This window comes from Taudactylus pleione, unplaced genomic scaffold, assembly GCF_031769625.1.
Source record: "Taudactylus pleione unplaced genomic scaffold, aTauple2 ptg000327l, whole genome shotgun sequence".
NCBI classification, from domain to species: Eukaryota; Metazoa; Chordata; class Amphibia; order Anura; family Myobatrachidae; genus Taudactylus; species Taudactylus pleione.
This window is the reverse complement of record NW_028284728.1, coordinates 3617501-3644987: the sequence shown is the minus strand read 5'-3', so window position 1 is coordinate 3644987 and position 27487 is coordinate 3617501. Positions and strand designations below refer to the sequence as shown.

General features: G+C 46.3%; 1 protein-coding gene across 2 annotated transcripts in view; it reads left to right on the top strand.

The window, feature by feature from the left end:
- Positions 1-27487, top strand: part of DYRK1A (dual specificity tyrosine phosphorylation regulated kinase 1A) — an 84155-nt gene that overhangs the window by 53563 nt on the left and 3105 nt on the right. For both annotated transcript variants that reach the window (XM_088443149.1, XM_088443150.1), the window contains exons 3-11: positions 10827-11026; positions 13326-13418; positions 14843-15031; positions 17203-17350; positions 19017-19303; positions 19428-19574; positions 21922-22062; positions 24613-24919; positions 27028-27152. In XM_088443149.1, the coding sequence (XP_088299275.1) occupies positions 10827-11026; positions 13326-13418; positions 14843-15031; positions 17203-17350; positions 19017-19303; positions 19428-19574; positions 21922-22062; positions 24613-24919; positions 27028-27152 (1637 nt within the window). The remainder of the gene's footprint in view (positions 1-10826; positions 11027-13325; positions 13419-14842; positions 15032-17202; positions 17351-19016; positions 19304-19427; positions 19575-21921; positions 22063-24612; positions 24920-27027; positions 27153-27487) is intronic.

Genomic DNA, 27487 nt, shown 5'->3' with positions numbered 1-27487 from the left:
AACCTAACCCTCCCCCCTTTGTGCCTAAACCTAACCCTCCCCCCTTTGTGCCTAAACCTAACCCTCCCCCCTTAGTGCCTAACCCTCCACACTAAGGGTGCCTAACCGTATCAAAGCCCCCCCCTGCAACGCTACCTAAAACCCCCGCGCGTGGCTGTTGCTAAGGGTGCCCCGAATTTACCATGTTCGGGTATCGTCCTTAGGCCTTGAAATACAGACTCCTATCTTAATCTCGACGCCGGAACGCCTATCTTAAGTCTCTTGTCGGGATTTCCTTGTCGGTACTGAAACCAGCGGCATCGCGGCCGCCGGTCTCGTAACTACATCCCGGCACTGTGTGCCCTGTGCACAGACTTCTATGTAGCCTATCCTATTCAATTGAGCGCGGACCCAAAGCCCCTCTCCCCCCACTCCTTACCGGCCGCTCATATGGTGCCGCACCCATCTCCAGCGCGTATGGTGCCAATACATTGTTATTGCTGAGCTTTACCTTGACAGATCGATTTGAAGCAAAGTGCAGCTTATTTCTAGGAGCTCCCACTACACAATGGTGCAGTTTTCATGAAAATCGGTTCATGAGTTTTTGCGCCAACTTGGAACAAACGTTTTCATTATATTAGTTTAGATCGCCCTCCGGGATTCCGAGCGCTGCCACCCCCGTACCCAGCCCCTATAAAGGGCTCTTACACAGATTCTAGTTTTTATCTGGTATAAATTTCACACCAGGAGCTATAGCCATGCTGGAACTTGTAGTTACACAACAACCGTCACGGCCCTTAGGCTGCAGGCTATTTATAGGCTACAGAACCTCGTTCCTTGGAGGAATGAGTTCTAAAGCATGAAAGTTGAAAGATGGGTCAGGTGCGACGATAAATGACATTAACGCCTATACTAAGCTCATAGTAACCTCACTACACTGGCCAATGCAATGCCGGATCATTTTGGTTGCCCTTTGACAAGGCTGGTGGCGAAAAGTGTTACGTGCCAGCAGCCACATAGCCCTACAGAGCTTATTTATATATATAGCCCTCCCATGCTCCGCAGTGCTTTACAGGGAATATCTCAGTCACTGCCCCAGGAACTTACACTCTAGTGCATAAAATAAATCCATTAAATACGCTGCGCAGGTAATGTTATCAGGGTGATGCACTACAAGTCCCATGGTGACCTGTTTCTAATTTGATGTGTGTGTGTGTGTGTGTGTGTGTGTATGGATATTTCATTCATTTGCTCTATACCCTTTCTATCCCAGTGAGCTGAGGCTGTGGTATAGCAGTACTAGTGCACTATGCCAGGTACAGGGATAAGGACTGACACTCTCTCCCCCAGCCAGTGTATATTCTCTGTGACTCCAGCTAAGTGCTGCAAGATTTATCTGTAAATCCCCCTGTATCATCACTGCATTGCCCTGCCCTTTTCATATGGCTTGCAACAGCACAAGCATGAGTGTGTGTGTGTATATATATATATATATATATATCAGTTGCAACTGATCCCCCAATTCACCCCCCCCCACACCCCCTTTATTTCTTTATCCCCTTTTTTTTTTATTCTGCGCCCGCCCTCCCCCGATTAATCTCCAGAAGTGTTAACGACAAACTTCAAAAAAAAAAAAAGTGACAATGCTCAATTTTCATTTCTTGTTTATTGTTTTGTTTTCCTATTGGGCAGCCGGGAAGCGGCTCTGCCCTGGCAACTCGCAGCAAGTCGATTTGCATAGGGCCGTCTCGATTGGCCCGCCGTTCCCGGAGCCCCATCCAATCAGGCCGTGCCGTCAGAGTGGCAGGCTATGCTAATTAGCCGCTGTTGCTGGGGAGGCCGGCGCCTGTGCTCCTGCATTGTGTTGCCTGGCCAGAGACGTTGATAAACGAGTATTTAATGATCTGCAGCAGCAGCAGCTCCTGCTCACTGCAGGCAGGCACACAGGCTGGGGAAACCAAAGCAGAGAGAAGCATGTCATTGGCCATCTTATATACCTTTTATCCCAAAGCCACAGAGACCTATGCAATTGCTATTCATAATCCCGTATAATATAATATATAGAATTGTTTTTTTTATTTGTATTTACATTTTTGCATGTTGCATTATGTGTGTCATTTGGCCTGTGTTGGAATATCAGTATGCAGGGGGGGGCATTGCATGGCATGGTGCTGGCAGGAGGTGATGGGCAGATCAGAGCTTGGTGCACGACCTGGAACGTGTTACTGCATTCTAAAAATATTCAGCCCAGGCATGTGCTGGTGTCGCCGCAACAGGTGGGCTCTGGGGGTGACTCCGGCGGATAATTTTAGTCTGCAGTCACATGCTTTTCTCTGCCCAATCCCTTTTTGGTTGGTTATTTATTTTTTTCTGTGCACTTAACTCTTTCAGTGTCTGAAAGGCATGGGAGGGTATTGGGGGTAGGGGCCAGTGAGTCTCATGCCGGACCGGCTTGTCAATAGGAGCGTCAAATACACACACACATGTATATATATATATATGTATATGTGTGTGTATATATATATATATATATATATATATATATATATATATATATATATATATTATAATGTATGTGTGAATTTACAGTACAATGAGCTGTGTCAGCCCGTGACTCTCCAGCTGTTGTGGAACTACAAGTTGCAGTGAGCTCTAGTAGAGGTGGGCAAGCTGTAATACTCTGGCCACTAGTATTGCGAGTCTGAGCATGCTGGGATTTGTTGTCCCACAGTGGCATTCTGTAATCCCGTACAGCAGCAGCTAGAGACTCTGGTTTTCTAAACGTTAGGGGGTATATTTACTAAGATGAGCATTTTAAGAAGTGGAGATGTTTCCCATAGCAACCGATCAGATTCTACTTAACATTTAACGAGCACCTTCCAGAAGATATTAGCTAGAATATGATTGGTTGCTATGGACTACATCTCGCCTTCTAAAGACTCTAACTTTAGTAAATTTACCCCGTACTCTATAAACAGCGCTCGAGCAGCTCTTTTCTTTACCAACGCTTGTGGGGAAATGTATCAAACCTTGGAGTGAGATAAAAGTGGACAGAGAAAGCACCAACCAATCAGCTCCTAGCTGTCATTTTACAGACTGTTAGAAAAATGACATAAGCTGATAGGTTGGCACTTTAGCGCGCTCTCCACTTTATCGCTCACCAAGATTTGATAAATCTCCCCCTTTTGGTCTCTTACGCTACTGTACAGAACCATAAAAATATTGGGCCTCATTTATCAATGAGTTTTATCTCTCAAAACAAGTGATAAAACTCGCTGTGTTTGATAAATGGTGCTCCAGCCAATCGGCTCGCATCGGTCATTTTTCAAACAGATGACAGCTGGGAGCTGATTGGCTGGAGCGCAATGTATCATACACAGTGGCATTTATCACTCGTTCTGAGTGATAAAACTCGTTGATAAGCGAGACCCATTGTTTTCAAAATATGCCGCACTTCACGAGCGTCTATTGGATCCTAGTGTTACCTTGTGTTTCCACATATCCTTGTCTATTAGCTATTGTCTACAAAGTTATCACACCGACCAGATCCAGTCATCGTTTTAATGTACACGTTCCACCTCCCTATTCTATATTTAAAGAGTGATCTGTGCTCCCAGTGCCCATATAGCGTCTATGTCTGAAGAACACATCCGTGCTGCGTTGGCCCGCACAGCTCCATGCGAATAATGGCAAGATTACTGGCACATGGGTGGAGGCATCATCCAGGCAGGAGCACTAATACAGCACTGGCAGAATGCTGGGATATCAGGCACTGGGCCCAGTATCTGCGATGATCGAATGTATTGGATCATCAATGGAGTCCTTGGTACCTAGGATCAGAGGATCAAAGACCACCCAGGCTCCTGTGATGTTGGGTGTAGTCTGGATGCTTGGCCCGGAGCAGATCCAGGCCCGTCTAGCCACTTACACGTGTCGGCAAATCAGACTCTGAATTTGTTACTTGGCAGTCAAGTTGCAGGATGGTGTAAGATTACTCGCACGACCAGTGGTTTCTCACAGGACCAAATACATAAGTTACTATAGGGCAGGGTTTTTTTTCTTTTTTTCTCACAACTCCAGTCCTCAATGTACCTGGCAGCATGGTGGCATAGTGATTAGCATTACTGTCCCATAGCACTGAGGCCATGAGTTAAGTTCCCAACCAGGGCCTTCTATGTGGAGTTTGTGTGTTCTTCCCTTGTTTGCTTGGGTTTACTTGCTGTGTTCTGGTTTGCTACCACACTCCAAATACCTACTGATAGGTTAATTCGCTTCTGATGATTAACCCTAGTGAGCTTGTGTGTGAGCTTGTGTGTGAGCTTGTGTGTGAGCTTGTGTGTGAGCTTGTGTGTGTGCTTGTGTGTGTGTGCTTGTGTGTGAGCTTGTGTGTGTGCTTGTGCGTTAGTGTATTTAAAGTGAAAGTCGCAAAGGGGCAGGGGGTGACCAATATTATCCGCACAGCACTACTTTAATTCGTGACACTCTATATATAAATGGGTCCCGTTTAGATAGTCGTCAGGTTCTGTATGTCGGCTTGTGAAATGTCGTCCCCCACTAATGTTGACATGGACAAACATACCGACATGTTCATAATGACAACATTTTATATATTGATGCCAAAATGTGTTATTTTTAGGGTTAAGCTAAAATTAGCAAAAACCTGTGTCGAAATTTTAACCATGTCGACATTTGCCAGATGGACCTAACATTGATGTCGACATTCTGAATGTTGACTTGTCATACTGCACCCATAGTTTTCAGGACTTTTTTTTTTTTTTTAACAATGATGTGAAGTATAAAGCTGGGTACACACTAGACTGTATTTTAAACAATATTGCCGATAACGACACATCGTTACAACAATTTAGTTTTACCGTCCAGTGTGTACGTACTATATCGTTAACAATGCGCACTCCCGCGGGTCGTTAACGATATCCCCAGTCATTTTGTATTTGCAGTACAATCTGGGGTCATCGTTAGGTATGCCAGCATGGCCCTGCTTATCCCGAAGTGCCAGCGCCGTCCCCCCCTTGTCGTTCGTCGTTGCCGACATCGGCAAGTGTGTATGCCCTTGACGATGCCGGCACCCCCGCCGGGTCTCCCGCGTCTGACATCGCTGGGTGCACACATCGTTTGCTCGAATGACCATGTGAAGGTACAAGGCAGTGACCCTCCCCAATATATACAGCAGCTTTGGATGTGACTGGGAGATCTGCCAGTAGTAGTAGAGCTCACATGGAGCTATGTTTGGCCCGTCAACACAGGCATATGTGTTACCTTACATGACCCTCATGATGCATAGGCTGTTTATGATCCGGTAATAGTAATGGGCAAGTACATCCACTGATACAGTGCTTAGCCACAAACTTTTACAGAAATATGGAAGTGTGTAGTGGGCATCTTAGTCCATGGAGCTTGATGGGCTGGTTACACAACACATACAATTATTTATGCTGCTAAACCCTGTCTAATTGAAGGCGATAATTAATGGGAGCCCAAAAACAATTGAATTGCAACATTGGGCGCCCATTCATTATAGCACTTTAATAAAAATAATTGAATCTCCTCCCCTGGTGTCTCCAGTGTTTCCCACTTCACATCGACCCATAACACCAGGCTGACCAGTTGGGCAACTTGCTGAAAGTGAACCCTCTTACAGTCTGAATTGTACTGAGCAACCGACATGGATGTAGGTCGACAATTTTTTTATTTTATTTTTATTATCCCTAACCCGATCTTCACCCTAACCGTTCCTCCTAGTGCTTGACACTACAAAAAAAAAAAAAAGCGTGTCGACCATTTTTGTGTACATGTAGACCTATTGTTGACCTATAATTTCTTGACCTTTACGCTGCTGACCTTTCGTCCAGAACCCGTCGGAAACCTATTGGAGGAAAAAAAAGTTGCCCTTCACTGAAACTTATCGTCCGTCTTCGCTGCATGTGATGATGCAGACCGTCCCAAATCTAATTTCCTTCCCCTTTTTGCCCTGTTCTGTGGGATTAATAATGAATGACGCTTGTGGGGGGACCTTTCTCTGCTGTAGTAGAATGGGCTTTGGCGATATAGCAACCTCCAATAAAGTCCCTGTATCTAGGGCGGAAGGGGAAATTTGCAGGTTTTTTTTCCTCTTTGTTTAATGGTTCAGTGATGTGGTATTGAAGCTGTATGTGCCTACACTGTGCACGACAATCCCAAGGACAAATAGTGCCTTTATGACACAGGTACTGAGCACATAATGCAGGTATTGTAGTTGGTAAGAGGGGGGGTGAGTTCATAAAAACTGCTGGAAAGCAACGCACATTTATTTTCTGCTTTTTATACAGTAATCAGTAAATGAGAAGGACGGTGCTGTCGGTTGTCTCCCTGGTGGATTAATCAGGAGTACTCCCATTGGTTTGAGTGCTGGGCTCCATGTACAGGGATTGGCTTTCAGTTGTAGCGGGGCTCCTGATCTGAACTTTGGTTCCCAGAGTCTTTTATGTGTGTGCCGGGAGGTGTGACGTATTTGGTTAGATTGTTACATCTTCAGTGTAGTCTTGATTGGAAGGAGGGATAATATTGGTAATATTGATGTAGTTTCCATAGAAACAAACCAAGCTTCCCAAGTTCATCCATGATCCTGCTGCACCAAGTTACTGACCCTCTTGTAAAGTAAGGGTGCATACACACCGTCAGATTCTCTGTCAGTTGTGAACGATAACCATTTTAAAAATCATTCAGTCGTTCATATCTGAAAGAGAATCTGACATGTGAGTCTGCAACAATGAACGACGCGCGTTCCCGCTCGTCAGGTAACGATATCTGACTTCTGATGTGTTTGCAGTCAGATTTGGACGATTCCAGTCATTTTAATAAAGACTAAAATCGTTCAATCGTTCCTCTGACATATCTGACCGTGTGTATGCACCATAACAATTCCTAATTTGAGTGCACAGTCTGGAGCCTGACCCCTCGGGGAGGGACCCACCATCACATCACAGAGATGGGGTTATTTGGTCACAACTGTTTAACCAGCACATGTCAGGAGTCCTTTTATTAACTCAAAATCAATGGTTTTTACATTTAAGTGTAACATTGTCCCATTGGTAATAGCAAGATAATACTTCTGTTCTAGTTGGGGTTGTCTGTCATTACCACAGTCTCTGTGACTTGTGATTACCCGCTGTCTGTATAACAAGAGGCGATACTGTGCGTCCACGCCACAACCCCAAGCTCCGTTACCCCCTGTTACAGGATGATAAATGATTACACTGTTTATGGAGGAGTATGCTGTTGCTATGTGGATAGTGTGCCGTAACCCATAGCGACCTATTACCTATTTTGTTTTCGTTTCCTAACCTGGAATATTAACTTAAATGACAATTGGTGTAATTTCTATTGTTTAACTATCACCTAAGATCTATAAAGAATACTCAGAACTAAGAGCATGTAAAGGATTCCGTCCTATAATAATAATAATAAATATCAGGGGCCTGATTCTGAGTCGTAGTCACGCCTGCGACTTTATGCAAATGGCGCTATAGAGCTATTCCCTGGTGTACAGCAATGCGTCCAAATGTGCAAGTACTGAGACTCCCACTCTCAGCGTCCATAGGCGCCAAATACTGCTTAGTGCGTTGGACGGACCATCAAAACTTACACCAGCCCTGTGGCAGCTACAGATTATCCGTCTGAGTGTGGCCTCCTATGTGAGCTTCCTCCATCTCTGTACTCTATCTATCTGGGTTACGGGATGCCGACGCCCAGGATTCCGGCGGTCAGAATCCCGACGCCGGCATCCCGACAGGGTTAGGATACCGACCCCTGATGATCAGTATCCTAACCGTCCCTCTCTCCCTACCCCTAACTCCCCATACTCCCTCCCCCCCTAGAGCCTAAACCTAATCTCCTCCCTTAGTGCTTAACCCTCCCCCTAGTGCCTACACATAACTCTCCCCCCTAGTGCCTAACCCCTAACGCTAACCCTCCCCCTAGTGCCTAACGCTTACCCTCCCCCTAGTGCCTAACGCTATCCCTCCCCCTAGTGCCTAACCCCTAACGCTATCCCTCCCCCTAGTGCCTACACATAACTCTTCCCCCCTAGTGCCTAACCCCTAACGCTAACCCTCCCCCTAGTGCCTAAGCCCTAGCGCTATCCCTCCCCCTTAGTGCCTAACCCCTAATGCTATCCCTCCCCCTAGTGCCTAAGCCATAGCGCTATCCCTCCCCCTAGTGCCTAAGCCATAGCGCTATCCCTCCCCCTAGTGCCTAAGCCATAGCGCTATCCCTCCCCCTAGTGCCTAAGCCCTAGCGCTATCCCTCCCCCTAGTGCCTAAGCCCTAGCGCTATCCCTCCCCCTAGTGCCTAGCGCTAACCCTCCCCCTAGTGCCTAGCGCTGTCCCTCCCCCTAGTGCCTAACGCTGTCCCTCCCCCTAGTGCCTAACGCTATCCCTCCCCCTAGTGCCTAACCCCTAGCGCTAACCCTCCCCCTAGTGCCTAGCGCTATCCCTCCCCCTAGTGCCTAAGCCCTAGCGCTATCCCTCCCCCTAGTGCCTAAGCCCTAGCGCTAACCCTCCCCCTAGTGCCTAACCCCTAGCACTAACCCTCCCCCAGTGCCTAACGCTATCCCTCCCCCTAGTGCCTAACGCTAACCCTCCCCCTAGTGCCTAGCGCTGTCCCTCCCCCTAGTGCCTAAGCCCTAGCGCTATCCCTCCCCCTAGTGCCTAACCCCTAGCGCTGTCCCTCCCCCTAGTGCCTAGCGCTGTCCCTCCCCCTAGTGCCTAACGCTGTCCCTCCCCCTAGTGCCTAACGCTATCCCTCCCCCTAGTGCCTAACCCCTAGCGCTAACCCTCCCCCTAGTGCCTAGCGCTATCCCTCCCCCTAGTGCCTAAGCCCTAGCACTATCCCTCCCCCTAGTGCCTAAGCCCTAGCGCTAACCCTCCCCCTAGTGCCTAACCCCTAGCACTAACCCTCCCCCAGTGCCTAACGCTATCCCTCCCCCTAGTGCCTAACGCTAACCCTCCCCCTAGTGTCTAACGCTAACCCTCCCCCTAGTGCCTAGCGCTGTCCCTCCCCCTAGTGCCTAGCGCTGTCCCTCCCCCTAGTGCCTAACGCTATCCCTCCCCCTAGTGCCTAACGCTATCCCTCCCCCTAGTGCCTAACGCTATCCCTCCCCCTAGTGCCTAACGCTATCCCTCCCCCTAGTGCCTAACCCCTAGCGCTAACCCTCCCCCTAGTGCCTAGCGCTAACCCTCCCCCTAGTGCCTAGCGCTAACCCTCCCCCTAGTGCCTAGCGCTAACCCTCCCCCTAGTGCCTAGCGCTAACCCTCCCCCTAGTGCCTAGCGCTAACCCTCCCCCTAGTGCCTAGCGCTAACCCTCCCCCTAGTGCCTAGCGCTAACCCTCCCCCTAGTGCCTAGCGCTAACCCTCCCCCTAGTGCCTAGCGCTAACCCTCCCCCTAGTGCCTAAGCCCTAGCGCTAACCCTCCCCCTAGTGCCTAAGCCCTAGCGCTAACCCTCCCCCTAGTGCCTAACCCCTAGCACTAACCCTCCCCCAGTGCCTAACGCTATCCCTCCCCCTAGTGCCTAACGCTATCCCTCCCCCTAGTGCCTAACCCCAACCCTCCCCCTAGTGCCTAACCTCTAGCGCTACCCCTCCCCCTAGCGCCTAACCCCTAATGCTAACCCTCCCTCTAGTGCCTAACCCTCCCCCCTAGTGCCTGACCCCTAGCGCTAACCCTCCCCCTAGTGCCTAACCCCTAGCGCTAACCCTCCCCCTAGTGCCTAACCCCTAGCGCTGTCCCTCCCCCTAGTGCCTAGCGCTGTCCCTCCCCCTAGTGCCTAGCGCTGTCCCTCCCCCTAGTGCCTAACGCTATCCCTCCCCCTAGTGCCTAACCCCTAGCGCTAACCCTCCCCCTAGTGCCTAGCGCTAACCCTCCCCCTAGTGCCTAGCGCTAACCCTCCCCCTAGTGCCTAGCGCTAACCCTCCCCCTAGTGCCTAGCGCTAACCCTCCCCCTAGTGCCTAACCCCAACCCTCCCCCTAGCGCCTAACCTCTAGCGCTAACCCTCCCCCTAGCACCTAACCTCTAGCGCTAACCCTCCCCCTAGCGCCTAACCCCTAATGCTAACCCTCCCTCTAGTGCCTAACTCTCCCCCCTAGTGCCTAACCCCTAACGCTAACTATCCCCCTAGTGCCTAACACCTAATGCTAACCCTTCCTCCAGTGCCTACCCCTAACCCCAGCGCTGGCATCCCGATTGTCTGTATGATAACTTCTATCTATCTCGATCGTCTGTGCAGGATGGCACAAATATATGTGAGATTTCTTTCCCCCTCACTTTCAAAACTTGCTGCTCTCATAACTTTCTTATCAGATGTCCTATAGCCCCATCTAGTGTCTGTCCGATAAACTACCATCACATCAATGTATTGTGTCATGTGTCTTTTACAGTCTAGGTGTAATGCGAGTATGATAGCCAGGCAGTAAGCGACCAGTAGTGCAGGGGTTTGATTTTTTTTTTTTTGTTGTTGTTCACTTTACATAGAGATTGACCATCTTCTTTCTATGTTTGAAGCAAATAACATTGAAGTAGACACAAAATATCAGCTAGATCCACCCGGGAGACAAACAAACCTTAAGCTAAAACAAGTGGCGCTTCTCATATGTTTACTGCTGGATAAGTGTTGTGAACGGACCATGGCGGCTTTCAGTGTATTTTGGTGACACCAACAAGTTGTTAGCTGTGTTACCGGTGTGGGAATCTGGCCTGATACCAGATGAACACTTTGGCCTGCTGTGAAAATGAATAAGCGACTTGTTTCATTATTGTGTAATGTACATTATACAGGTGTTTTCTCTCTTTCAGGAGGAGAGACTTCAGCATGCAAACCGTCGTCTGTACGGCTTGCGCCCTCATTCTCATTCCATGCTGCCGGTCTGCAGATGGCTGGACAGATGCCGCACTCGCATCAACAGTACGGTGACCGGCGCCAGCAGAACCTAAATGACCAACAAGTATCTGCCTTATCTTACAATGACCAGATTCAGCAACCGCTGGCTAACCAGGTGGGAATTACGCACCCGCGCTCTGCTACTAACTGCAGTGTCTTATTTCTGGTTCCGAACATGCGTTATAGATGCGTCGTCAGCTCACTACAAGAGCCTTCATAGGCCAGGCTTGCAGATAAGAAAGCCGTCCCTAGCTCTTCCCAAGGAGGGTTCATGTGATGTCACCTGTAGCTGGAGAACCTTCTCTACCATTGGCGGAATATACTATGAACCTCTCTGCATTACTGACGTCAGCTGTTCTAAAATACCAGCCTTGAAAAGCGATTTCAATACCAGACGTTGGGCAGAAATATGCGCCAGGGAACTTACCGTTACAGAAGTAACTGTACCAGTCTATCAGCTTAAGTTTAAATTGCTGTAAAATGGCCACATAAGTAGTCTCATCCTTTCAGTTTATAGAGATTCATCCACAATTGACTTTATATAATGTAGGTCAACCTGTTTAGCTGAAATAGTGCACTTGGGGGGAGATGTATCAAACTTTGGAGAGAGATAAAGTGCCAACCAATCGGCTTCTAACCTCATTTTCAAAACACAGCCTGTAGAATGACAGAAGCTGATTGGTTGGTACATTCTCACTCTCAAAGCTTTGATACATCTCCCCCTTGGTTAGTTACTGTTTATTTATGTGGCCCATCAGGGGACTAATCGTATCCTGTGTAGAGGTATCAGCCAGGGCACTGAAAGGTACAGCAGGCACCGCAGTTAGGCTTTAAGTACATTTTATTTAAAATAAAATAACAGGACTATTGTATTGCAGCATATAATTTGCATTACAAGAGGGAGTGTCACAGTTGTTTAACGAGATCCCAGAGGAGTATATTTACTAAAGTGCAGGTTTTTAGAAGAGGAGATGTTGCCCATAGCAACTAATCAGATTCTAGCTATTATCTTCTAGAACAGTGTTGGCTAACCTTGACACTCCAGCTGTTGTGGAACTATATATCTCAGCATGCCCTGCCACAGTTTTAGCATGCCCTAATAGCAAAACTGTAGCAGTGCATGCTGGGTTATGTAGTTCCATAACAGCTGGAGTGTCAAAGTTAGCCAACACTGTTCTAGAAGGAGCTAGATAAATAAGTATAATCTCATTGGTTGCTATGGGCAACAACGCCACTGCTAAAAAAAAACCTGCACTTTAGTAAATATACCCCCAAATGTAATTTTTAATTCTAAATTTTTTTGCCTATATATTTTGATTATCTACTTTATATTCAGTATCTTAACCTATTGGTCAGAAGATAAACTTATTATTCCGCTTATTGTGATTCATCATGATTTTCTTTTCACAAAAAACTGGGGGACATCGACATGAAGACTGGTGCAAAGATAAAAGGGGTGGTCTCGAAATAGTGTCTTTTTTTTTTTTTTTTTTTTATGTTGGAGGCCAAGTCTGTATGAAGCATTAATACAACACAAATTGTAGACTACATAACACAGCTGAAAGGAAGTAACCCGTTAAAAAAAAAAAAAAAATTGTATCTGTGAATATAAAGCCGTCTGTTGAGATACCCTGATATAAAGGGTGTTTTTTTTCTTTAATTTTCTTTTTTCATATTTGAAATAGCAGTCGTTAAATGCACGCACTTGAAGTAACAGCATGTTGGGCTAAATCCGTTTATTCTCGGAATGCAGGCCATCCATTCTCTAAAGCTGGGTACACACGTAACGATTTTGTAAGAAACGATTTTCTATCAGATTTTCCCTTGAAAAAGTGAACAATTTTTTTTGAAGTGTAATGAACGATTTTTACAACGATGAACGAAAAATGTTCCTTCCCTTAATGAAAATCGTTTTTTTGGATAGTCTGAAATGGATGATGAATGATAACTACAAATGGGAGCGCCCTTGAACGATTATCGTTCATCATTATATCTCGGAAACTGAATGATTTTTTTGAACGATAACGACGTCTTTAATGACAAATCCTTCAAAAAATCGTTGTGTGTATGCACCTTAAGATGCTTTTAATGCTGCTGTGGGTTTCAGCCTAATGGGTCAATCCAATTACTTGCGATGTACTCGCGAGTGTGAGTCATTGTGACAGCGGGCGCGCTTGACGGCAGCCTGAATTCACTTAAAAGTGCTCGCAGGCCCATAAGGGCTCCAAACAAAATGAAGCTAATACACGCTCTGAGTGGGCCGTGAAGGGTGCGAGGTGCTGGTCCGTTGCCGGCATTTTAACTCCATTGCAACAGCAACTTGTACCCTTCGCGTATAATTGGATTGACCCCTATATATGTCTATCATTGTTATGGTCAGAAAAGTTTTAACAATGTACTTTATCTTTTTACAGAGGCGGATGCCCCAAACTTTTCGTGATCCAACGGCAGCACCTTTACGAAAACTGTCAGTTGACTTGATCAAAACATACAAACATATTAATGAGGTGAGAAATTATACAGTAGTTATCCAACTCGAACAAGGAAATATAATGCTTTTAATTTATTTGCTCTTTTAATACAATTGCACCTTAGGTTGTTGTGTCTAGCTGGGATTTCTTTGTTGGGCAAAGGTTGTCTCATGGACTTTTTCACATTCTCTCTCCACGCGTTTTGTTACATTCTCTCACCACGCGTTTTGTTACATTCTCTCACCATGTGTTTTGTTACATTCTCACCATGTGTTTTGTTACATTCTCTCACCATGTGTTTTGTTACATTCTCTCACCATGTGTTTTGATACATTCTCTCACCACACGTTGTTACATTCTCTCACCACTCGTTACATTCTTTCACCACACGTTGTTACATTCTCTCACCATGTGTTTTGATACATTCTCTCACCACACGTTGTTACATTCTTTCACCACTAGTTGTTACATTCTTTCACCACTCGTTGTTGCATTCTCTCACCACTCGTTGTTACATTCTTTCACCACTCGTTGTTGCATTCTCTCACCACGCGTTGTTACATTCTCTCACCATGTGTTTTGTTACATTCTCTCACCACGCGTTACATTCTCTCACCATGCGTTTTGTTACATTCTCTCACCATGTGTTTTGTTACATTCTCTCACCATGTGTTTTGTTACATTCTCTCACCATGTGTTTTGTTACATTCTCTCACCACGTGTTTTGTTACATTCTCTCACCACGCGTTTTGTTGCATTCTCTCACCATGTGTTTTGTTACATTCTCTCACCATGTTTTATTGCATTCTCTCACCACGCGTTTTGTTACATTCTCTCACCATGTGTTTTGTTACATTCTCTCACCATGTGTTTTGTTACATTCTCACCATGTGTTTTGTTACATTCTCTCACCATGCGTTTTGTTACATTCTCTCACCATGTGTTTTGTTACATTCTCTCACCACGTGTTTTGTTACATTCTCTCACCACGCGTTTTGTTGCATTCTCTCACCATGTGTTTTGTTACATTCTCTCACCACGCGTTTTGTTACATTCTCTCACCATGTGTTTTGTTACATTCTCTCACCATGTGTTTTGTTAGTCTCTCACCACGCGTTTTGTTACATTCTCTCACCATGTGTTTTGTTAGTCTCTCACCACGCGTTTTGTTACATTCTCTCACCATGTGTTTTGTTAGTCTCTCACCACGCGTTGTTACGTTCTCTCACCACGTGTTGTTACGTTCTCTCACCACGCGTTTTGTTAGTCTCTCACCACGCGTTTTGTTACATTCTTTCACCATGTGTTTTGTTAGTCTCTCACCACGCGTTTTGTTACATTCTCTCACCATGTGTTTTGTTAGTCTCTCACCACGCGTTGTTACGTTCTCTCACCACGCGTTTTGTTCTCTCACCACGCGTTTTGTTGCATTCTCTCACCATGTGTTTTGTTCTTTCTAGGTCTACTATGCAAAAAAGAAGAGGCGGCATCAGCAAGGACAGGGAGACGACTCCAGTCATAAGAAGGAGAGGAAGGTTTACAATGACGGTTATGACGATGACAACTACGACTACATTGTAAAAAATGGCGAGAAGTGGATGGACCGCTATGAAATCGACTCATTGATTGGAAAAGGTTCCTTCGGCCAGGTAATAATTGATCGTGACTCTTGCACTTGTTGAACAGTAAAAACCACAGAAACGCTGTCAGTCTGTCATTCATGTACGCGGTGAGCAAGCCCGGCCCAGATGAAGCGCGGCTCCAGTGCAGATTGCATTGGACACTTATTTCCCTGTAAGCGCCTCTAGGCTGCATCAAGAGATTTGCACCTTTTGGACAAGTTTAAATTACTGGCGTGTACACGACTCCCTGCAGCTTTGACTAAATACATTGCTTCAGCTTACTGGCTTCCTGTTGTGTTTTTCATCAAAGGCTTTGTATGATCTGGGCAGAATTGTTTCCTTTCTAGATTCTACTCAGTGTATTAGATACTGTTGTATCAGCAGAGCAGGACAACCACAATAAAAGACTGTGTGTCCTGATTATATAAAGGTTGTCGTGGAGAACACAGAAGGAAGCAGGAGCCATAAAGCAACATATATGGTGAATATTGCATAAAGGACAAGTGCAAAGGATTGCATTAAAGTCATTGAAGGGATTGGGGGGAGGGGAGAGCCCCTTTTATTATATAATTCTGCAGCAATCTGCCAGACTGATCAGAGCAAATACACCGATCAGACATAACATTAAAACCACCTGCCTCATATTGTGTAGTTCCCCCTTACCTTGACTATACAGCTGTCACTCGTTGAGGCATGGACTCCACAAGACCTCTGAAGGTGTCCTGTGGTATCTGACATTAGCAGCAGATCCTGAGTGTCCTGGAAGTTGCAAGTTGGGGCCTCCCTGGCTCAGACTTTTTTTTTCCCAGCACGTCCCACAGATGCTCGTTCAGATTGTGATCTCTTGAACTCTTTGTCATGTTCCCCAAAACATTCCTGTTTGCAGTGAGGCAGGGCACATTATCCTGATGAGTGGCCACTTCCATCAGGGAATACCGTTGTCATGAACGGGTGTACTTGGTCTGCAACATTGCTTAGGTAGGTAGTATGTGCCAAAGTAACATCCACATGAATGCCGGGACCCAAGGTTTCCCAGCAGAACATCGCCCAGAGCATCACACTGCCTATGCCGGCTTGCCTTCTTCCCATAGAGCATCCTGGTGCCATCTTTTCCCCCAGGTAAACGACACACACGCACCTGGCCGTCCACATGATGTAAAGGAAGGTGATTCATCAGGCCAGGCCAACTTCATCCATTTCTCTATGGTCCAGTTCCGACGCTCACCTCCCTATTATAGGTGATTTTGGTAGTGGACACAGGGGGTCAGTGCAGCAACATAGCCCCAAACACCGCAAGCTGCAATGCACTTTGTGTTCTGACACCTTTCTGCCATAGCCACCATTAACCGTTTCAGCAATTTGTGCTACAGTAGCCCTTCTGTTGGTATAGGACCAGTTTGGCTAGCCTGCACTTCCTTGGATGCCGTATCCATTGTATACCAGGAACACCCCACAAGACCTGCTGATTTGGAGATATTCTGACCCAGTCATCTAACCATCACAATTTGGCCCTCAGTCGCTCAGATCCTTACTCCTGCCCATTTTTCCTGCTCCGACACATCACGTTCAAGAACTGAGTGTTCACTTGCTGCCTCATATATCCCACCTCTTGTCAGGTGTCATTGTAACTAGATAGTCAATGTTATTTACTTCACCTGTCGGTGGTTTTAATCTTCTGTCTGAGCAGTGTATATTATATAATGCCGTTGATTAATGTGCCACCCTTGTATACTACACATCTCACGCGTGATCTGTGCGTTGGGCGCAGTTCTATCGCCGCTGTAGTTTGGCAGTGAAAATAAATTACTCTGCTTAGACCAGTTAAAGAAGAGAAAATCTATCGGTAGTAAATAGCCAGGCGAGCACTGATATAAATATCTCATACAGCAGTACTCCCTCCAGCTGGAGCTGTATACGTCACAATATTTCCTGCTCAGCGGGAGTCCTGCAAACGTTATATCATTGTGTACACAAAAGCAATAATATCTGTAGTGTGGAACCGAGGTTCCCAAACTCCGCCATTACAGTCCAGGTTTTAAGGATATCCATGCTTTAATCCAGATGGTTGATTCAAATTGACTGAGGTACCAATTAAGTCACCTGTGCTTAAGCATGGATATAAAACGTGGACTGTAATGGCGAAGTTTGGGGACCTCTGTTGCAGAAGATGGCTGTAACGGCGTTGTGCTTTGTTCTAGGTTGTAAAGGCGTACGATCGCGTGGAGCAGGAGTGGGTGGCAATCAAAATTATAAAGAACAAGAAAGCTTTCCTAAATCAAGCGCAGATTGAAGTCCGACTTCTCGAGCTGATGAACAAACACGACACAGAGATGAAATACTATATCGGTAAGCCCGTTTTCCTCTGAATGATTACTCCACCTGTTTATGGTGAGGGGTGTGAAATGTGTGCGCTTAGCGGGACCTTTTTGAAGTCTGGCATTGTAAAACATATCGGCCAATCAGACTGAAACTCGGATTTTGCTTTTGCATGTTAGAAAAAAATTGAAAGCCAGTGTCTGATTGGTTGTTACAGAACTCAATAACCCTTTGCTTGCGCAGCAGTTTTCTTAAAGGTCTTCTCAGTTTTTCAGATACCGTGCTTTCTTGTTAATTTTTTTTATTATTTGTAAAGGCCCCCACACACTGAGCGATATAGACGGATCAGAATGATATCGCAACTATATTGTTCCGAGTGTGGGCATGATATCGTCTCTGCGCGCTCCCGTGGGTTCGTCCGTCGCTCCTCCAGATATTTATGCATGCACAAGAGATCTGAAGAATTGCCGAACGATCCCATTCTGGTCTATGAGGGGGGAGGGAGGCATTTCGGGCAGTAGGGCACCGGATTGCTCCGTGTGTGGGGACCACCCGATATGTCGGATCGTGGATCGCATCGCTAGGTACACATTATACCAAGTGCGCCCAGCTTAAGTGGTCATTGCTAGAAAACCGTTTATTTTTCAGTTATGTGATGGAATGAGATGTAGTCGTCATCTCGACGATCGCAACGTCGACAGTCAAAAGGTTGACACCATAATGTTGAATATCCTAATGTCAACATTGTTCATCTGCAAAATGTCAACAATAGAAACGTTAACATGTCCGTGTCGACATTATGGGGTCTATATAATGACTGTTGACGAAACATACCGAAACCAGTGTTATCTGTTACGTGTTGATCAGTGTCATCCTGCGGTTTTAAACAGAGTAAGGTGGTTACACGCTAGGACCACGAGCAATTTGCATGATAGTCGGGGCGAATTCCCTTCATCCCGGAACAAGCGAGATTACCATACACAATGTGCAATCCTATGAACGACGGAATGATATCTTGTTCCGTCCTTCGTTGAACGGCACCACATCGCACACGATATCTTCTGTTTGGCCATGCAGCACCAACCAAAGATATCGTATACGACCCGCGGGAGCGCGTAATCTGGCGTACACACTGTATGATCCGCCCAATATGTCCCAATTTGCCTGGAAACCTGCAGATATCGTCCAAGTGTGTAACCACCCTAACATTAAAGGTAATTTCCACCTTCAGGCGACTTTAGCATGCTTATATGTTCCAGCATACATCGCTTTATCTTTCCAGATTTCTTTTGTGTTGTTTCATCGGGGCTTTTCTATTTATGGTGCAGAGCTGATTATGAACTTGTTGCCTTTGCATATAACGTTACCCTGTGCGTGGGGCGCAGTTGAAAGAACACAGCAGGTTTGCGTAATTTCTACCGCAAAGGAAATAAGTAACTCAGCCGAGACGCATTAAATAATAGAAGCAAAATCAGAATTAAGCACCTAAGAACAAAAGTCGCGCAAAGCATTGCACAAACCAATATACTAACGTTATCTGCAGCTGGAAGCATTCGCTAAGGGTTCCAGCAAAGTAGGTTACAACTCGCCAAAAGGCTGTGTACTGTAAATAAAAATAGCGCGTCTTATGGAAGCTGCTGATAAAGCGTTTTGTTATGTAGAACATTAAGTGACGGTCTTCTCCCCTTTTCCGCAGTGCATTTGAAGCGCCATTTTATGTTCAGAAACCACCTCTGCCTCGTTTTTGAAATGCTCTCCTACAACCTCTACGACTTACTGCGCAACACCAACTTCCGCGGAGTTTCCTTGAACCTGACGCGCAAGTTTGCCCAGCAGATGTGCACCGCACTCCTATTCCTGGCGACTCCCGAACTTAGTATCATTCACTGTGACCTGAAGCCCGAGAATATCCTGCTGTGTAACCCCAAGCGCAGCGCCATCAAGATTGTTGATTTTGGAAGCTCATGCCAGCTGGGGCAGCGGGTAAGCGTCTACTGTGCCATTACAGTGTCTAATGCGACATGTTTGGTGAGAGGTTTTAACTCTCATTTTGAAAGAGCGCTGTAAGCCATATTTATGTATCTCTTTTTTTTCTTTCCCACCTCAGATATACCAATATATTCAGTCTCGTTTTTATCGGTCTCCAGAGGTTTTACTGGGAATGCCTTATGACCTTGCGATTGACATGTGGTCCCTTGGGTGCATTTTAGTAGAAATGCATACTGGAGAGCCCCTCTTCAGCGGAGCCAATGAAGTAAGACGAATGTGTAGAATTATCTTTAGCACCATTAATGTATTGAATATTTTATCAGCGTCCACTAAATCGATTTGCTTGGAGTTGGTGACCTGACTCGGTGCTGTCACCGGTTCCCGGTGATTTGCCATATTCATCCCAGCCACTGTCTCCCTCTACCGTGTAGGCGTTAGGTGCACATTAATGCTCTCTGCCAGGGATGATTTGTAAACTTGTAGGTTACAAAGTGCCATCTGTGGTGCAGGTAAGAGCTGAAAATATACGGTGTATGAATTCCTTCTTGTCAAATGTAATAAGAAACTATTGTTTGGGTTTTTTTTGTCTGTCTGTACCCAAACTATACATTTATACACTAGGAAGCTCTAACGCAACATATATATTATTATTATTATGAAACGCCATTTATAGAGCGCCACAAAGGGCCCACAGCACCGTACTCTGGGTCTCATTCAGACCCGCTCGCGAGCGCAGGACGCTCGCAAGCGGGTCGATGGTACCCAAATGCGCATGCGCACAACAGAGGCTGCTCCGTCGTGCGCATGCGCGAGACCCGGCGAGCGACGGGGAAGCCGTCGCTCGGGGTCTCGCATCAAAGGGGGCGTGCTGTCGATGGTGAGTGACAGCACGCCCCCTTTGGAGGGCGTGCCGGGGCGTGGCAGCCCAGACGGAGGCGTTCCCATGGAAACGCCTCCCGTCTGGGTCCGGCCCCACTGACATCACTAGTGATGTCAGTGGGAGTGATTTTGGCTCTGATAGAGCCAAAATCACTCCAGGGCTTGCGGCAGCGAGACCCTACCGCAGGGTGTCGTCGCAAGCCCGATGGTCAAGACCATAGCGACCATCGTCATGAACGCTCGCATAAGCTGTGGGTGGTAACCCACAGCTATGCGAGCGTCCAGGAGGACGCACCAAAAAAAAAGCCCCGATTCAGAGCGGGCGCTCGTTCAGAGCGTCCGGCTCTGAATCAGGCCCTCTGTACACATACAGACAAAGTGTAACCATTACCAGACAAAATATTATGCAAAATGTGCAGAATATTACAACACAGACAAGTTGGATAATGAACAAAAATATATATATACAGTTGTACTGAGTGAAACCTGCAACCTAATAGATGGGGCAGATGGCAAGTTCGGGGAGACTGTAAGCATGGGTTAATGACCAGAGTGAGGGAAGAGTACATGAGTAAAGAGGGCCCTGCTCGTCTGCGTTTACGGTCTATGGGGGTGGTGCAGCGACAGATGAGGATGACACGGCGAGAACTGGTGGCTTAGGATGAGATCTGATAGAAACATGTTTGAAGCTTTGCAGAGAGGTGGGGAGTCTAATAGTGTTCCAGTGGTTGGGGGCAGCACGGTGTTAAGTTAGCAGCAGGAGGGAGATGAGGCCAGAGATGTAATGGGTGGGGGGGATGAGTTTGAAATGGACTCTGGTAGAGGTTAAGGATGCCAGTGTTAGTGCCTGGCAGAGAGGGCAGGTAGATGCTGAGAGGTTGGTGAGGAAGACGAGCCTGGTACCAACATTAAGGGTGGATTGCAGAGCAGCGAGGTGGGATTGCAGAAGGCCAGATCAGAGTAGGTTACAGTAGTCCAGTTGAGGGATGAAACGGTGAGTGGATGAGGGTCTTCGTAGCCTTGGGGTTAGAAAGGGTCAGATCCTGGAGATATTACGGAGGTGGAAGTGACCAGACTGGGTGAGGGCCTGAATGTGGGCTTTAATGGAGTGTGTGGATCTGAGGAAGTTTAAACGTTTTGATATCACAAATCATAGACGCTAACAACTTATTGGCAGTAAAATAAATGCGGATCACCCTAGTCACGCCATAAACATCTGTATTCGTGCATCTCTAGAATGTTGGGTGGTTATTTACTAAGCAGCACTTTTGCCAATTGCCGGTTTTCAGTGGCTTTGTCACGTGATTTAAAGCACCATATTTTAAAAGCTATGTGTGTTACCTTTAAAAAAAAAAATTAAAAAAATTGTAACTTTAAATCCTGTGAAAAAGTCGAGAACCAGCAATTAGTAAAAGCCCCATTTAGTGAATTCGCCCCTTCGAGTAAATCAGGAGAATGATTTGTCGCTATTTGTAATTTCTCTGTGGATAGTGACTGACTGCGCAGGTGTCCGTGTGATGAATGGCGGGATTAGTTACTCCGCTAGCTCTGTTATCTAGCCTGTATATCAGACATCCAAATGCTCCCCCAGCTGACCATGGTCTGGGAGTGTCGCAATGTGACACAGATGAGGGCGATGTGCATGTAAATGCTTTTTTTCGTTTAGTGCCGATACCTCCATAGGACTAGACTGACTAGTTGGAAGTGTGGCTCACTTATGCGTCTCTTAATAGGTCGACCAGATGAACAAAATTGTGGAAGTTTTAGGAATACCAACTGCTCACATCCTCGACCAAGCACCAAAAGCCAGAAAGTTCTTTGAGAAGACGCCAGATGGCACTTGGAACTTAAAGAAGACCAAAGACGGGAAAAAGGTAATTATTATTATTATCCTATCTATTTATATGGCGCCACAAGTGTTCCGCAGCGCCTTACATAGTACATAGAACTAATAAGTGAACAAGAAACAAGTAACTTACAGTACATTACAGTGCAGGACAAGGACACGATTTATATACATTGCTGCAATAGCGATTAGGGCACTCACAGTAAGCAGCCGGGAGTTGGCAGTCACGTGTTAGGTGTCCTAATGGGGAGTAAGGAGTAGAAGACAATGTAAAGAGAAGCACATGAGGGAAGAGGTCCCTACTCGTGAGAGCTTACATTCTAAAGGGGAGAGGCAGACAGACAGCGGTGACACAGATGGGGAAGATAGGGAGGAGAGAGCATGAGGTGGGTTAGGATAAGAGCTGGAAGGCCTTGATGAAGTAGTGGGTCTTAAGAGCCCGTTTGAAGATTTCTAGATAGGTGGAGAGTCTGATGGGGAGAGGGAGAGCATTCCAAAGGTAGGGAGCAGGTAGGGAGCAGCACGGTAATCTGCCATTGTAGATGCACCTATGCGGTGTCTGAAAGCTGGTTACCTAGAGTGCAGAGAAGAGTCTAGGCGGAAGCATTTCTGGTCTGTCGCACTGGGGGACATAGGGCCTGATTCCAAGATTCACGCTAATGCAGCCACAACGGAGATCTCTCACGGATCGCAGTTGCTAAAATAGGCTAATGTCTTCCCAAGCACAGCCGAGCATAGGGACGCCCACTGCTGCCTTCTCATATCCAGCCGACGACGCGCAACAGCATAAACATAGGTACCATCGGCACTCAGCAGGCTGTCCGGCCAGCCGCAAACAAGGCAGCTCACCTGACACTCTGCGAAGGAGATCCCAATGGCTAATGTATGCATGCCCATGAAATGGAGTTTAAACGGTCCCCGACATGCCTGAGTTTTCCTAGCCGCCACTATCAAAATCAGGCAAAATTTTCTCAAAAGACCATGCGAAATCTGAATTGAATACGGCCCTTAGTGCGGTTGCATGTCCGGTGGAACGGAAGACCCGTGTGACTATCCGCCCATATTCTGAGTCGTACGCATCTATGCAATCGCTCTGGCCATGAGAGCAGGCGTTGTCACCCCCATGCCTGGTGCAGGAGATGCCACTGAAAATGGCGTGGACTGTGCAAGTCAGAATCGCATTCGGTAACCCGCATTCTGCCCGTCTGTATGAAACACTAGTAGCAGCTGAAAGTTGCATAGGTCGGCTGCAGTGCCTGTATCTCGGGCCCTTGTTCCAGTTGTTTCTACACAGTTTTGCACTTACCGATAGACCACCTACTCCGTGGGGCTGTGCGTCCAGTGGCTTCATTGTCATATGACCGGTGGCCCATTAAAGAGAGAACCTCCAGATGAGCCCACCCACATCACCTATAATGTGACTTCTCCAGTGAGGTCCCTGCTAAGTTCCTGTGGCAGAGACTGGGAATGACTCATGCCCCCCTTCTCCATAGGTCAGGTTCTCTGCACGCCATTCTCTCTGCACGCCATTCTCTCTGCACGCCATTCTCCCCTGCCATGTCACTAATGCTTCTCTGCTCTGTGCAAATTGCTGTACGTAATGTGTACCTCATGGGCAGGATAACACTTGGAGGGTTTGGGTGGGCTGGCTTTAATATAAGGCTGAATCAAATTATCCTATGGAACAAACGGTCTAGTATCCCGATTGTGGTTCAGATCTCTTTACTAAAAGTACTTGTACATGGTAACACTGCACATCTAATTAATACTTCCCACAGAGTAGTGAGCGGAGGCTTCAGTGGTGAAGGGGTTGGTTTATTGCCTTCTGCATCTGATCCCTGATGATCATTTTCTGTCGATCTGTATCTGACATTCTTTCCAACGTTTCAGCTATTGCTCCTTAACTTTTTTGTATAGCCAATACCATTCAACCCCAGTACTGCACAGCACAGCTTCCCCGCACAGGAGAGCTTGCAATCTAGACTTGACACTTGGAAAACAGGGCGACCGTGTGAGTTGCCTAAGGTCACAAAAAGCGAGTTTGATTCTGTGATTCAGAGCAATGACTTGAGCATATTTCTAAAGCCGTGTATTCACTTTGCGATTAAATTGAGCGATTGAACGATTACGACATCGTAATCGCGCATTAATCGTGCTCTATAATGTCGGAAACGACCAGCGTTGCGTGCTCCCGCTGGTCGTTTCCGACATCAATCATCCCCTGAACATGACTGTCAATCTGCCGATAACGACAGATTGGCAACGTTCGGGGGAGAGGGAGGGTGCCTGTACTGAACGACGTATCGTTCAGTGTAGGCACTACAGGAGATGAGCAACGTCTGTACGATTACGATGTTGTAATCGTACTGTCCCCATCGGCAAGTGGATACGCACCTTCAAGTTTTGTCTTGATCTCTCAGCTCCCAGGTATATCTGAGAGTTGTGGATCTCATACCGGCAGGATTCTCCACTTTCATGTGCACATTAAATCCCATGGTTGAGTATTACAGTCAGTCTTTACACGATGAACTAGAATACACGTTCTGTTGCTTTTATTCCCATTGTCTTGTCTCTGTAGGAGTACAAACCAGCAGGAACCAGAAAACTTCACATCTTACTTGGAGTGGAAACTGGAGGACCAGGTGGTCGGCGAGGGGGGGAATCGGGTCACACTGTAGCGGACTACTTGAAGTTTAAAGACCTGATTTTAAGGATGTTAGATTATGATCCCAAAACCCGGATCCAACCATACTATGCCCTGCAACATAGTTTCTTTAAGAAGACTGCTGACGAAGGTACAAACACAAGTAATAGTGTATCTACAAGTCCAGCTATGGAGCAGTCGCAGTCGTCCGGAACCACCTCAAGCACGTCATCGAGCTCAGGTAACCTAAGTTCTTTAGTGCCTGCACACTTTATAAAAAATAATTATGCAGCTTGGCGACTCCTATTGTAACTTGCTATATCTAACGCGTGTATCCATTGGTGGCCTGGGGGGCGCTACGTGGTATAGCTGGATGTCCAGGGATGGTATGGCACAACCATAGAGGGAAAGTATGTGCTTGGTGTGGAATGCGGTCAATGAAATAGTGTTGTCTTTTACGAAGCGGAGAAGAACACGCTCCGCAAAGAGATGGAGATATCCGGATTTGATGTCTAACTAGGAAAAGGATTAGAATAAAATAACAGAACAACTGAAGGCTGCTGTAAAAGTTAAAGATAATAAATAGTGATAATGAACGTGGTAAACGGATACGAAGTTAAATAGCAACAAACATTGGTCTTCAAATGTCAACAAGAGAAGAATGAACTGTAATAACCGTGATGACAAATGTAAAAAAAAATACAAAAAAGAAGAAAAACAGGACTGAAAAGCAGTATAATATAACAAATACGCACTGTAGTGCTATAGCTGTCAGGTGTTTGGTGCTCCTCTTGGGGCTAAGCATATACTCCCACTCCTAATACATTGTATGCTCTCATCCTGAGTGATTTATACACCTCCTACTAGGTTGTCGCCATTGCAAGGAGTTTAAAAGACTAAACTAAAATTGCACAGGTATACATCTACTAAACAATCCTGCTGCACTGGTACACGTACAAATGGAACCGTACATCTCCGTTTGACAGGATCCCATCACTACTCTGTCCTATTGGTGAACCCAGTCCATTCACTGTCTGACTCCACCCTCAAAGGACATGGCCCCGCCCCCACCAGGTTCAGCCCCACCCTCTCAACATTCTGCTAGTTATTGACTGCGACTCCTCCCACTTCAATACTGGAGCCGTACGGATGAGCAGGTTCTAAAGGAGTGTACACACTAGACGATATGCTCCCTGAGCGATATCGTCTAGTGTGTCCCCGGCAGGGTGTGCTCAATGTCGTTCATGACATTGAGCACACCCGCCGAACGATATCATTAACGATATCGTTCAGCGCTGGGCTCTCTTCCCCCCCATTCCCCAACATGCAGCAACCTGACGACATCGTCTGGTTGACCTGCATGTTTACTCGATGAACGATAATGACTAACGACCCGTAGGAACGCGCGTCGTCGTTATCATTCATCGTTTTGATGTTAAAAATGGACGATACAGTGGACGACTGAACGATATCGTTATCGTTCAGTCGTCCACTTTAATCGCCCAGTGTGTACGCACCTTAAAACAACCTGCACCCCAGGACTGCAGCCCAGTACACACTCATGAGCACCACTCCAGCAAATTTATAAACAGAAATAGGAGTGATCCAAAAGGCGCTGTCCGGAACACACACACCCACACCCACACCCTCTCTTATTCTGTTGTTGAAGATGTGGTATTCTCAGCAAAGAAAAAAAGAATTTGATAACGGATTATATTCCGATACATGTATATCTACAACAATTCTGGACGATGACCACTTAAACAACTGGCCTAAAATTGGTGAGATGTGTCCCCGTAAAGGTATCTTTTTTTTTTTTAATGTATTTCTACACAATTACTCAGACGGGTCATAACTTAGTGCTTGTTCCCTTCTGGGAATAGACTCACCTGGGACCAGGTGTTAACGTTCCCCAAAAGGTTTCTTTATGCCTCTGTATATGTCTAGCATTTGCTCCGTATGCGCAAGAAGAATCAACCAATAAGCAAGATATTTTTCCAAAAAAAGGAGGTATTTTATTTCCGGATGAGCAAAAAGGTTTACTATAAAAGTAGTTCACTTAAAAACAAGACAAAAAAAAGTCCCTGAACGAGGAGAAGGAGAGAGAGAGAGAGAGAGAGAGTGTGTGTGTGTGTGTGTGTGTGTGTGTTGGACAGCGCCTTTTGGATCACTCATATCTCTGTTTATAGGTTCTAAAGGAGTAGCTGCAGCCGGTACATCGGTATAACGGTGAAAGCAGCGTGTATCTATCTTGTCATCAATTAAAGCACATGTCATTTTAATTGTGTATGTATGTATATTAGTATCTGCTTAAGTACAATGCAGAATAACTCTTTCCTCGTTTATAAGGTGGCTCCTCTGGGACAAGTAACAGTGGAAGAGCGAGGTCTGATCCTACTCATCAACATAGACACAGTGGAGGGCACTTTACTGCTGCTGTACAAGCTATGGATTGTGAGACTCACAGTCCTCAGGTGAGCTATCGCCCGACCGATCATTCGTCACAATCACATTCTTTCCAAGTGGGCGAGTTAAGCAGCGTTCAACACTAGTCGCTGTGCAAAGTGCACCTGTCACACTAGCAGCAGCACACGTGTCAGAGCGGTCTGTCCATTCAGTAGCACCAGGGGTTTCACGGAGGCAAAGTGGGAATATGAGTTGAAAAACGCTGCAGTGGGGAGAAAAGTTTTCAGCTTTCCAGTCACTCCTTGCGAGTTCCATGTGTGATAGATATTTTCTTCAGAAGTTATTGATTAGAAAATGACAGCATTGCATATTAGTGTGTAACAACATGATGACGCGGCCACTA